Source organism: Grampus griseus, assembly GCF_964374135.1.
Source record: "Grampus griseus genome assembly, chromosome: 16".
In the NCBI taxonomy this organism is placed as follows: Eukaryota; Metazoa; Chordata; class Mammalia; order Artiodactyla; family Delphinidae; genus Grampus; species Grampus griseus.
The window spans coordinates 61331176-61344426 of record NC_139010.1 but is presented as its reverse complement, the minus strand read 5'-3'; the positions used below and the strand labels follow the sequence as shown (position 1 = coordinate 61344426).

Sequence of the window (13251 nt, the reverse complement as noted above, 5' to 3'; positions counted from 1 at the left end):
CCAAGAGACGCCCCAGAGGCGCTCGCTTGTTCCGACCTCCACCCTTCACCCAAAGGCGCTTCAGGGGGACCTCTTTCCAATGAGAGCAGCCTGTGGAAAGTTTTCTCTCAGCCAGGTGAGCGGGCGTGTGTGTCCCACTGTCTCGTCCCTCCTGTCCCTCTCAAGTTCTCTCTCTAGCCACCACTAGGTGGCGCTAGACCTCCATTAGACTCCCCTTTGTCTCCGGCAAACTTTGGTGGGGGGGGTTCTCGAGTCAATCAAAACACCTTTAAAATGTTTACAGGTTGCTCTTTTCCTGTTTCAAAACGGGAAGAGAATTTGGGGGGGCAAATATATCTTTATAGCTTCCATTAACCACTTCATTATAAAGAAAATATGTCAATGAAGAATTAGCCCTACTCTGTAGCCACCCAGATGCTACCTTCTGGGCATGTTTGCTTCACTGAAGTCACTTTCTCATCTTTCATCCTGAGACTGGATCTCCAGCAGAAGAGTCCTCCCCATCACAGACACTCTCTCCCAGGACGGAGACAAACTCCCCAAACTTCAGGCAAGTGGAGGTCCTCTCCAGAGCGCCCCAGCTCACACTGCGATGCCCCACTGCCTGCGTCTGGTACCTGAGGTAGGTACCTGTGCGTGCCCAGCACCAGCACAGCACCTAGCTGTGGGCTCTGCAGATGCCCAGTGAACAGCTGTTGTCATGTGGCCAGAGCTTGAGGGTGTGCAGCCAATGCACCCAATCACCCTCAGAACTGGGACTTGCCACTCCTGGCCCAGGGCTCTCCCAAACACGTCTCAGAAGTCTCATGAGCTTGTGGGCACAGGCAACAGGGAAAAGGGGGGTGCCCAGGGTTACTCTGACTTTCGTATTTATGGAGTAAGAGTAGAATTCAGAAACTCCAGCTGGATGGGTGTCCCCTCCCCCAAGAGCACCTGACCTGTTTTTGCCCCCAAGTCTCTGCATTTGGCCCGACATCCATGTCTGATGCCACCGCTGGCAGGACCTCCACACCAGAAAACCCGCCCCCCTCACAGGGTCTGGAAACCACTTCGTTTCACTTTGGTCAGAAAATCCATTTTTATAGATTGTTAGGGATGTTTAAAAGAAGAAGGTGAAAATATTATAAAACCAGGCTTATCTGTTTCTTCTTCTGAGAAAAGGAGTTAGAAATGTATGGTGAACCAATGCAACTGTTCCATATTCTGTAACCTGTAGGGTGAGAACCCAAAATTAAAGTGTAGAAGCATGTTAACGTTTGAACTTGGTTATTTTATTTTGTGTGAGTCATACATTTCAATCCTATTTTTTTTAATGTTTATCTATTTACATATTGAAACATATTTTAAAATCCATAAATCTCCTGCCCAGAATACTTCTGTTGATCTTTTAAAAATAAAATTCATATGTACATTGTTTGAAAAGTCAAACAGCACAGAAAGGTATAAACTGGAAAGAAAATAAAGGTCTCCCCTGTTCTACCACCCAATAGTATTAACTGTCTACATTTTTTATATATCTTTCCAGCAAAAAGTGTATGCACAATACCAAAACGTTTACATATTTATATCATTTTTACTCAGAAGGGATTATGCTATGCACAGTGTACTAAACTACATTTTTTAAAAAAAAAAACTTAGAATCTATCAGAGTTCTTTCCATACGAACACACATAGGTTTGCTTCATTCTTTTAATGACTGCATAGATCCCACTTTATGGCCGTGCCATAATTTATTTAAACAAATTATTAAACGTCGCCTATTGATGAAATTTGGGCTGTTTCCAGTTTTGTTGCTATTAAAACAAATCTATCATGAACATCCTTGCTTGTTTATCTTGGCTATTTCTGCAAATCTATCCATAGGGCAAATACAGAGCTGTGTAATTGTTAGGTCAAAGGGCACGTATATTTAAATTTTTGCTTTAAATATATTGCCAAATTGTTCTAGGAAAATTCGTAGCAATTTATACTCCAACCATCAACGTATGAAAGTGATTATTTCCCTAAGCCCTCATCAACATTGGGTAATATCTATCTTTTAGTTTCTAAAAACTTAGTTTAAAAAGGCACCTGCTTGTTCAGATACATATTTAATTAAGAATGAGGGCTACAGTCTTCACAGGATTTGGGGCCACGGGTCCTTCCCTTTCTGTGAATAGCCTGTTCACATCCTTTGCCCATTTTTTCATAGGATTGATCATCTCTTTTTTTTTTTGATTTGTATGATTCCTCTGCAAATTAAGGAAATAGGGCTTTGTGTGGCTTGTGTGTGGAAAATGCCTTTTTTCAGTTTTTTGTTATTTTCACTTTGCTGATTGGCATTTTGCCCACAGAAGTTATGAGGCCCACTTCATCCATCTTCTCCTTCACAGCTACTGAATTCTGTGCTCTGATCACAAAGGCCTTCCCTAGCCTCTGATTGTGAAGACATTCACCTACATTTTCCCAAATGATTAGCCAGTTGTTCTAACGCCATGCGTCCGAGTCCCCCCCTTTATTTTCATTCTCCTTTCAGTCCCTCAGAGGCCATGTGGCTCTACACAGTCGCCAGAGTGGAGCCCACAGAAGCGCCACGGTGCTTTCAGCCAGGCCTGCCAGAGCAGACCAGAAAGGCCTGTCCCCTGGACCCCACAGAGGCCTCTGTCATTGGGTAAAAGAGAGGCCGGTCTGTCAGGGACAGAGAGGGCCCCACAGCTCTGAGATGCGAGGCAACAATAGCCTCCCAGTCCTGAGAGAGAAGTGGGACACGCATCCAGTGTCTTCCTTCTGAAGAAACCCCAGGGGAGAGTGTGTTCTCTATACAGAAAGAAGAAACACAGCCACGCCTGTATTTCTGAGGACACACACGCTACACACCACACACACACTCACCACACACACATACTCAACGCACACACACACACACACACACACACACACACACACACACACACACGACACACTGACTCCTCCAGTAGGGGGCACCCTGTCCTAAGGAGCCCTCTCCGTCACAGGAATTCCAAGAACAGTCAAGCCAGCATCTCTCAAATACCCAGATTCCTTTCGAAGGAAATAAAAATATGGAGGACCCCCAAGAATATATCTCCAAGACCCCAAGTTGAGAAAAAAAGAAACCAAAGACTTGCTGTATAAATATCTTCCAATTGCAAGTTAACACATGTTTAAAACTGCTAAATAGATTTAAGTCAGCATTAAAATGAAAATCTGATTTTTAAAAATTTTCCCAGAATGAAAAGATCTGGAAGAACACAGCTGCAGAGCCCCGAGGTAGGGTAGGGAGTTGAGAAAATCTGATCTGAGGCATTATTCTGCAGCAGATCTACAAGTTAATATTCTTTCCACACACATGAGTAACATAAACCTTTCTCCTATTTTTCTTCGATTTCTGCCTCTCCTTGTATATCAGGCCTGGCCTCTGGGCAACAAAAGACGATCTTCCTTCCTTTTGCCTTGTCCCTTAATCCCTGTGAGTTTTTCCAGTAAAAATACTTACGATTTTTACTGGGAAATTTTAAAAATCATTATTATAAAATAGGCAATTTAGAAAATACAGAATTTTTGTTTAATGTAAAGCCACCTGCTCACCCCGAGAGGTAATAGCCCTTTAAGTCGTGGTGGGCTTCCTTCTTGCCTTTTTCTTTGCTTGAATGTTTTCCAGTAAATACCCAGCAAGGGCCAGTGCAGTCACAAGACCCAGGCTGACCTGGCAGGGCCATCTCGCCTCCCAGAGGTTGGAGCTGTGAACAGGCTGGCCTGGGAGAGACCTTGTCCCAGTTTCCTGCAGTGTTCCCTCAGAAACACTGTCCATTCTCTTCCGGAAAAATCCCTAGGTTAGAAGCATCTGGGGGCCCTTTGGCCACCCTCCCCTCCCTGAGAGTAGAATGGGAGAGAGGGGCGCTCAGACCCTCCCAGCCCATTTCTCTCCCCTCCGTGCTCGGTGGGGGGCCCAGCGCTGGGGTTCAGGGTTGAGACGCAGGGTCTTGGGCGGGACAGCTCCGTTTCCTGGCAGCAGCCCAGAGGGTGACTAGGGCTGGAAGGCACAGAGGAGGAGCACATCCTTCCTGGGCCTGTCCCCACCAGGCTGTGTGACCTCTCGGACAAACGGCCTGCCTCTCCAAGACCTGCGCCAGGGCTGTGCCGGTGCTGGTGGTTCTCTGCTAGCTAGGAGCCCAGGACAGGGAGCAGCTTGAAGGGCTTCTCCATTATGCCCTCGCCTCTCCTCCCCGCAGAGCCACACTCGCTGCCTCTGATGGCGCTCCCGCCCTTTCCCTCTCCCTCCCCACTTTCCTTCACACAGGTCATCCTGTTTCACAGGACCTGGACTAGCACATGGACTGGGTAAGATACAAATAAGATATAAGAGCCGGGTTTCCGTCTGTTGCTACCTCATCGGAAGTGGAGACTGCACAGATACTTAGGAAGTTTGCAGGACACATTGGGGATGGCCTGACTTAAAATACAGGCTACGTGATCTACACAAAATTCATTTACAGGTCCCACGGGTCCCTCAAGCTGCTGGGCTGTCATCTCTCAGAGAAACGGAAACACAGTGAGCCCTGTGTCATGAAGGTTAAGAGAAGAGAGAGACTGGCCTCAGATGGGAGTCCCAGAGGCAGCCTGAGCTGCCTCTCCCCCAGCAACCCCAGGGCTCCTGGGCGAGCAGGGCACCCAGTGCTTTGCTCACAGCATCCCTGGCTGTCTCCCGAGGATTCCCAGGAGGGCCAGCCAGCACGTGCCCGTGTGGGCAGCAACAAGTCTGGAAGGACACACACTGATGCAGTGACACGGAGACTTGGGGAGTTGTAGTCAATATATACTTTTATATTAGATATTTTATCTAATATATTATATATATATTAATATAATATATATTATATATATTTTATATATTTTATGTTAGATATTTTATCTAGTATATTATATTTTATATAATATACTTTTATTAGATATTTTTCAATGTTTCATAATGGTGTGTTTAATCAGAAAAAAAAAGATGCCGACATTTCCATTTTCTAAAAGTTGTTTGAGCATACGGGAAGAGGGGTGGTCAGTGTAGCTGCTGCTGTCCAGGCGGGCTCCGTGGAGACCGGAGGGCACTGCTGGGCCTCTGAGCCAGAAAGGATTCAGCAGGATGCTTACCTCACATGCTCCAGAGGGCTGGGGGTGGGGAGTGGCACTCATGACTGTGAGGACCTGGGGTCTGATGAATTGCTGATGGCATCCCTGGGAGTCCCACGTGCCCACTGGCCCAGGCTGGATGGAGCAGGGCAGGGGCCAGTAGGGTCAAGGCCATCCAGTCCCTGAGGTTTTCCTTTGTTCAAGGGTAGCGCTGGGCTAGGAGTGAGGGAGCCAGAGGGACGGAGATTGAGGAGGAACCTGAGCCTCACCCACCCCCAGCCCAGGCTCCAGGCCAAGCCCATGGATCTGTGACCCAGGAACGGAGCCTGGGCTCCTGTGGCTGCTTCCACGCCTCTCCCCAAGCCAGGCTGCTAGTGTCAGGACCGGGGGCCAGTAAGACAAGGGTGCTACAGGGCGGGCCGCGGGTGAGAGGAGGGAAAGATAGACAGGAAGAGGCCACAGCACAGAGAGAGGGACAGAGACAGAGGGACGCACAGAAAGACTCAGAAACACACAATGAGGGACACAGGGGGTCACACACACAGAGAAAGGTAGAGTTAGAGATGGAAAGAGGGACAGGATAAGAGAGAGACAGAGATAAGAGCAGGACCTACATTCCATTCACCTCCTAGGAGCAGACAGGGAGGCAGGTACAGGTCAAGGAGCGGGCAGAGAGGACAGAGCTGGAGATGAAAAAAGGGGCTCTGAGGGTCAACGTCACAGGGAACAAACATCTGCCACCCTTGCAGTCTGCCTGGCACCCTGCTGGAGGCTGCAGGGACGGGCAGGTGTGGGTGCAGGTTCCGTCCTAGCTGGGAGATCCACCTCCACACCTGGGCGAGAGGAGCAACAGGCTGGGGCGGCCTTTCCAAGGGCCAAACGGGAGGAGAGGTTCCCACAGAGCTGAGGTCACCAGGGGCATCTCGGTGAAAGAGCTGCATCGGAGTTGCCTCTTGAAGAGCAGGTGGGAGGAAGAGGCACGGGTCCTCCAGCGGGGAGGATGCATCAGCAGAGGCACGGAGGTGGGAGGACATGTCTGGGTATGGTTAGGAGGGCCTTGAACGCCAGGCTAAGGAAGCTGAGGGGGCCCTGGTCACACTTGAGCATGAGAGTGATGTAGTGGGAGCTGCGCTTTAGGGAGACCTGGGCCAGTCGGTGGCCAGAGCTGAAGGGCAGCAGAATAAAGTGGAGGAAAGGGGTGCAGGCACCCAGTGAGCACCCCCTGTGCCCTCTCCCGACACCCCCTGTCTGACACTACATTCAAGTAACCCCAAACTGCCTACCCACACCTGGCTGCTTCTCACCTCCATGCCCTTGCCCAGACGGTACTCTCTGTCTGGAAGCCCTTCCGTTCCACGACCCTGGCAAACACTGAAACATGGTTTAAACTCTGCTCAAGAGACTTCTCTTCCAGAAAGGCTTCGGGCAGGGTAAGCCGCCCCTGGTGGTTCCTCCCAGCATGAAAGCCAACGTGAAATCTCCCTGGGCTCAGCTGAGTCAAGTCATGGGTTTTTTGTTTTTGGGGGTTTTTTTGGCGGTACGCGGGCCTCTCACTGTGTGGCCTCTCCCGTTGCGGAGCACAGGCTCCGGACGCGCAGGCTCAGCGGCCATGGCTCACGGGCCCACTTCCTGGACCGGGACACGAACCCGTGTCCCCTGCATTGGCAGGCAGACTCTCAACCACTCAACCACTCAACCACTGCGCCACCAGGGAAGCCCCAAGTCATGTTTTTAACCAAGGCAAGAAAATGTAATTGGCTCCATCGGTGCCGTGGCCTTACCACACCCAGGATTTGCCTGTCCCCCCCACGGGAAGCCCCAGCAGCTGTCAGGCATCAGTATCCCAGTCCTGAAGAGGGGAGGGATGGAGGAACAGGGTGGGGACCATCCGCCTAGAGGTGCTTTGGGCTGGCTGGTCACAGAGCAGTGACTCATCCCCCCAGAGAGGAGGGGAGTAGCAGCGGGGGGGGGGGGGGGCAGTCGGGCTGGCCAGGGGGCCTTGGTGGAGAGAGCCTGCTCTGCCCTACACTCCTTGGCTAGACCCCGCCTCTTCCTTGTCCCCTCAGGCCCTTGGAAGACAAGGAAGAACCTCCCACAGCCCCGGGCTCGCCCCCAGCAGGGCTGGCATTGACCAGGAAGGCAGCTGAAACCTCCCCGCCTGCCACCCGCAGCTGCCCTCTACCCAGGCCCGGCCATGGATAAATCTCGCGCGCTCCTCCAGCACTTCCAGTCCAGCTCCGAGTCGGTGATGAGCGGCATCCGCCTGCTGCTGGCCGCGGTCACAGTCAAGCTGTGCTCCTCCTTCGACTTCAACTGCCCCTGCCTGGCGCGCTGCAATGCCCTCTATGGCCTGGGCCAGCTGCTCACGCCCCCAGCCGCCCTTTTCCTCTGCAGCCTCCTGGCCAACCGGCAGTCCGTGGTGATGGTGGAGGAGAGGCGCCAGCCTGCGGGGCACCGAAGGAAGGACCCAGGCATAGGCAGGTGCGGTCCCTCGCCACCCAGGTCCCCGTGGGCATTGTCAGGGGCTCTCCCAGCCACACAGGCGCCGCCAGCTGCCAAAATCCCAGTGACTCCCGTGGGTATTTTCAGAACTCCCCCACCCACCCCCATAGGCACCCTCATTTCCCCTAGGAAATGATACCAAGGCATCATCAGTTCACAAAGACCGATCTGCCAGTTTCCACTCTGGAAACAGATATTTCTGATCCTGTCATCTGTCACCTTTCCATGCCCAGTGCTGGAGACGCATGAATGACACAGGATTCCCAAGAATTATCCAGGTCACATCTGTCATGCTGGCCATGGATTATAACTCCCCACATGCATGAAGGACCGTCCCATGACGTGCATAGCCGTGTTGCCGTACGAGAGGCATCATTGACTTGAAGGCTGCATCCCCTCTCCTGCAAGCTCCCTGAGGGCAAGGACCTCACCTGCTGTATCACAGTGTCCTCAGAGCCTCGCACCTGGTCGTGCCCTGATCAGCTGATTGAGTTCAGCGACTCATAATGCTCCCTGGCCCACAGGGAGCCAAGCTCTGTGCCCAGCGCCGTGTGTGCACCGCCTATGAATCCTCACCTCGGCCCTGGGTTGGCTCCTGTCTTGGACCCATTTTTAAGGATGGGGGACCTGAGGCACAGAGAGGGTGATTCACTAGGCTGAACTCCCACAGCGAAGAAGAGGCTCAGATTCAAACACAGCCCAAGTGCTGCCCTGTTTTAGACAAAATAAGTGCTCTAGATCCATGGGCAGTGGCAGGAGGGGCTTGGTGGGTGTTAGCTCACTCACGATCTCCTCCTCTCCCCTGTTCTTTGATGTGGACAACTGAGGTGTTCTCAAGGGTATGTAATGTAACTTCATAACAAGTCCTGGGTTCCACCTTCTAACCACATTGCCCCCATAGAAAATGCTGGATCCCCCCCTGCCTGCAACATATAATTCGTTGGCCATGCACACACACACCCAGCCAGCACACACCATCTTATGTTTTGTATACAACCCAAGTTAAAAACATCTGCATTCTGTGCACAAGCGACCTCTGTTTCATGTTCCCCAGGGGTTCCATGCTCCCTGTGATTCAGCCACGCAGGGAGGGTCACATTCACTAAGTGTGCCCTTTACCTTTTCCTCTGGGGTCTAGTGGGTACAGCTCCACTGGGCTCCTGTCCTGTGACCAACACCAAATCCAGGCCACTAGATGGGCAGAGCGGGTCAAAAGCGGCACCTGGGGACAGTCAGAGGGCGGCTCCCGGACACTGCAGAGAGGTGTTTAAGGTGCTGTCTCTGGGAGGGTTATTCCACGGGACCCTCTTAGTTTAGGGTCCCCCCAAAAGCAGCCTCTGGGAAGAATGTGATAATATGTAGGCAACTCGGGCTCAGTCCTTCTGGGGACCCTCTAAGAAAGTGGGTAGAACACACCCCAGAATCGTCCCACCGAGGGTCCTGGAAGCTGGGGTTCTTATCCACCAGGCCCTGCCCTCTTGGACTGAAGGTTGATTTGGGGACATGAACCCTCCAGCGCTTCCAGCCTGCACCTCTGGGAGCGGAAACTTCTCCAAAGTTCCAGGCAGAGCCATGCAGGTGGTTGAGGTTAGAAGCTCTCAGGCCCTCCATATGAATAGGAACTACCCACCAAAGCTCTAGATGCTTCCGGCCGGGACAGGGCACCAACAGAGTCAGCTACAAAGCTAGAGCAGGAAGAATACCAGCTCCCCCGTGTTCCAGTCCTGAGAGTCCCGGGACCCTCAGCCCTGCTTCTTCCCTATCCTCTGCTGCTCGGACCTGTAGCCCTTCCTTTGGTGCAATCACACCTGGGATATCCCCCCTCCTGGGACGTCCGTCCTTGCATCTCCTCTGTAGCCTTCCTGCTGCAGCTGAATTCCGGCTGCCCTTTGTGCCCCCTTCCTTCCTCTGCTCCCAGGTATATGTTCTCTGTGCTGCAGAGAGCACTGGCCGCCCCCTTGTCTGGATCCTGCTGGCTCTCCTCGATGGGAAGTGCTTCGTGTGTGCCTTCAGCAGCTCCGTGGACCCCGACAAGTTTCTAGACTTTGCCAACATGACCCCCAGCCAGGTGCAGCTCTTTCTGGCCAAGGTGCCCTGCGAGGAAGATGAGCTGGTCAGGGACAGCCCCGCTCCGAAGGCAGTGTCTCGCTACCTGCGGTGCCTGTCACAGGTAATTCAGGTGGTCCTCTCCCAACCCTGGGAAATGTCCTGCATTGGTTCCGAGGGGCCTGGAGGTACAAATGGTTTCCTGAGGCCCCTCCCAATGCTGCAGGCACAACCATGGAGCATGTGGTCCCTGGGGGGATGAGGAGTGTGACTCACACACAGGACAGTGTTGGGCCTTAGGAAGTGGGGACTCCGCCATCAATGCGGACTCACCCCAGGGTGGATGCCAGGTGCTCATACCCTCCGGGAGTCCACTAGGCTCATCCCCAAGTTGGATGGCAGGAAAACACTGGAGAGAGACTGCTCTACCCTGCCACCACCCCATACACACATTCTACTCACGCCTCAGAAATATACTAATTACCATTTATTAAGCACATATGTGTCAGGTACTGTGTTAAGCATTTCATATGCATTACTTCATTTAATTCTCAAAACAGTCCTATGAGGTGGATGCAATCATGATCATCCCATTTTGCAGATGAGGAAACTGAGTCTCTGAGACTTTAGTTCACAAGGCCGAAGTCACAGTTTGTAAGAGGCCGGGCAGGGATCTGAAGTGCCATTCCTCCAAACCCTCTTATCCACCTACAAGGCAGGCTCCCCAGATGTCCGGCTCCCCACAGGGCACAGAATCCATTATCCTGGGGACAAACCCCAGCCCCACCCCCAGCCCAGGTTCCAGATTCCACCTCCACCACTCCGAGAGCCCAGATTGGGCTGTGTCCCCCCAAAAAGTGTTTACATGAACCCACCCCATGCAGAACATCACAGGAGCTACAACCCAGCCCTTTGGGGTGCCAGGACAGGCTTGTGGCACATGCAGGCCCGTGGAGTGGCAGAGAGAGGACCAGTGCTCAGGATACACCTGGTTCTGTTTCAGACTGTGACCTTGGCCATGTCCCTCCCCCTCTGGGCCTCAGTTTCTCCTGCAAGGTAAATGGAGGTCTGGTCTCCTCACCTTGATGTCTCCTACGGATGTAAACACGGTAGGCTCTCACTAGTTCCCTGGAAAGAGTGTAGAATCCTCAGTCAGACCAGGGTTTCAGTCCTGACTCAGCTGTAAATGACCAGTCACACTAAATGCCCCCCCAGGTAAAATACTCGCACAGGTATTTTAAATTTGGAGTCGGGGGGAGGGAGGACCTCGTAAGAGGCCAAATGAGAGAGCTTTGGCAACCACATCTGCAAATGACAAGGATTCAAATATGTCTTTGTGGTTTAGAGGAGCGATATCTCTGCTCCAGGTCCACACGGTTGCTCGGCTCTTAAGCAATGTCTCAATACCTTTGGCTGGGCAGAGGGGAGGGCGAGGGGCTGGCCAGGTGGGGTCTCTAGCCTCAGAGAATTGCTTCCAGCTTCTCCTCACACTTGGCCTGGAACAGTATTCCCTGTTCACATCCTGTAAACTATTGCCATCCTTCAGTTCTCAGCCTCAACCGCACTGTCATCTGAGCCCTCAAGTTCAGGTTGGGTATCCCCCCTCTAATTTCCCACAACCCCCGACACATCCCTCAACATGGTGCTTAGCCTTTCATCACCTATTTCATTGTATCTTCCACTAAAGTGTGAGCTCTGTGAGAGCAAAGACTGAGTCCTCAGTGTCTTCCCCCAAATATAGGATGGATGGATGGATGCATAGATGGGATGGATACACATATATAAGCACGGATGAAGAACCGAATAAAAAGATGAAAGGTGATGGGTGGATGGACGGATGAATGGATGGGAGTGCAAAGGAGGCAAAACTTGACCTCCACCCACCTTAGGTTTTCAGCTGAGACTAATAAAAAGACAGATTAACAGGAGGAAAACAGTTTATTATTGTGTGCAGTGATCATCATGCAGGAGAAACCTAAAACAAAGAATAACTCAAAAAAAAAAAAAAAGAAGAAGAAAGAGTAACTCAAAGCGGTGGCTTAGAAGTGTGCTTATATAGCATCTTCAGCCATGAGCAATACCATTGTAGAGAAATGTCAGCACGAGGGAAAGCAGTTTTACGCTTCCAAGGGTGGAAACTGTGGGAAGGTAAATAAATACATGGGAGGAAACTAATGGAGTGAGGTTTGTTTGCGGATTCCTCTGCTGCTGTCTCTGGGCGGATGAGAGTTTGTCTCCAGCAAAAGGGGAATTTATATCCTGCCTTCAGGCAGAAGGGGAGGTTGCTCCTTCTTAATTGTCTTCAGCTCAAAATAATTTTTATGTCAAAGAGGCATATTTTGGGGTGACATATTCTTGTTCCCTTCAGGAGGAAAGTTGGAGGGATGAATGGCAGGTGGATGGATGGTTGGATAGATAAAAGGAAGGAAGGATGAGAGTATGGGAACATGAATGGATGGGAGGCTAGATGGCTGGATAGGAAGGAGGATGATGGACAGATGGAAGCGTGGTTGAGAGGATGGCTGGATAGAAAGACGATAGATATACAGTCAGATAAGAGGATGGATGCCTAGATGGGTGGAGAGATCGTTGGATAGAAAATGGATGCAAGGATGAAAGAATAAATGGGAGGAAGGACAGATGGAGGTGGTTGGTAGGATGGATGACTTAGTGGGAAGATGGATAGATTTGAAAAAGGATGCAAGGGATAAACAAAGGGAGAGACTTTGGAACATCCTTGCCACATTGTACAATATCTGTGTCCCGCCACACTCAACCTCGCGCTCCCCACCCTCCAGGCCATCAGCTGGGGTATCACCCTGCTGCTGATCATCGTGGCCTTCCTGGCCTGCTGTTTGAGGCCCTGCTTCGACCAGACAGTCCTCATGCAGCGCAGATACTGGAGCAACTACGTGGACCTGGAGCAGAAGCTCTTCGACGAGACATGCTGTGAGCACGCGCGGGACTTCGCACACCGCTGCGTGCTGCACTTCCTCGCCGGCATGCAGAGCGAGACGCGGGCGCGGGGGCTGCGCCGGACCTCCGCGGGCAGGGGTCTGGAGACCCCTGAGGTGCCCGAGCCCTGAGAGGGCCTGGACGGTGGAAGCGGGAAAGCCCACCTGTGCGCAGTCTTCAGTCGGGAGAAGGTGGACCACCTCCTGAGCACCTGGTACTCCAGCAAACCACCACTTGACCTCACAGCATCTCCTGGACTCTGGGGGGGTGGCCCCAGGCACCAGGCCGCCCCAGCACACCGACGTGTAAGGACCCTGGCCGTGTCCCCACGTAAAATGCCCGCTCTGACAAGGGTCTGAGGGCTTTCCAGGCTATGGGGAGCCCAAGGCAGGGCAACCTAAACCCTCTTGGCCTCCTTCCCCAAAATAGCCCAATCTCTGGCCGAGTTTCTGGGTGTGGCCCCCTGTGTGCTCTAAAGCTCTGCTGCACGAACTTCAGTGAGCTCGCTGCTCACTGGGCTCTTGTTAAATGCAGATTCTGATTCAGTCCATCCAGGACTGGGGCTAAGCCTGCAGTTCTAACAAGCTCCCAGGTGATACTGATGCTTCTGGTCAGTGAACCAAATGTGGA

At 52.0% G+C, this 13251-nt stretch overlaps 1 protein-coding gene across 1 annotated transcript; it reads left to right on the top strand.

Annotated features, from left to right (window-relative positions):
- Positions 1-7312: 7312 nt before the first annotated feature.
- Positions 7313-12980, top strand: CALHM3 (calcium homeostasis modulator 3; the record flags this gene model as incomplete). The annotated part of the gene is given in 5 exon segments (XM_082672964.1): positions 7313-7599; positions 9539-9570; positions 9573-9790; positions 12465-12749; positions 12753-12980. Coding segments are annotated over 5 exon segments (1050 nt in total).
- Between the last annotated feature and the right edge of the window lie 271 nt (positions 12981-13251).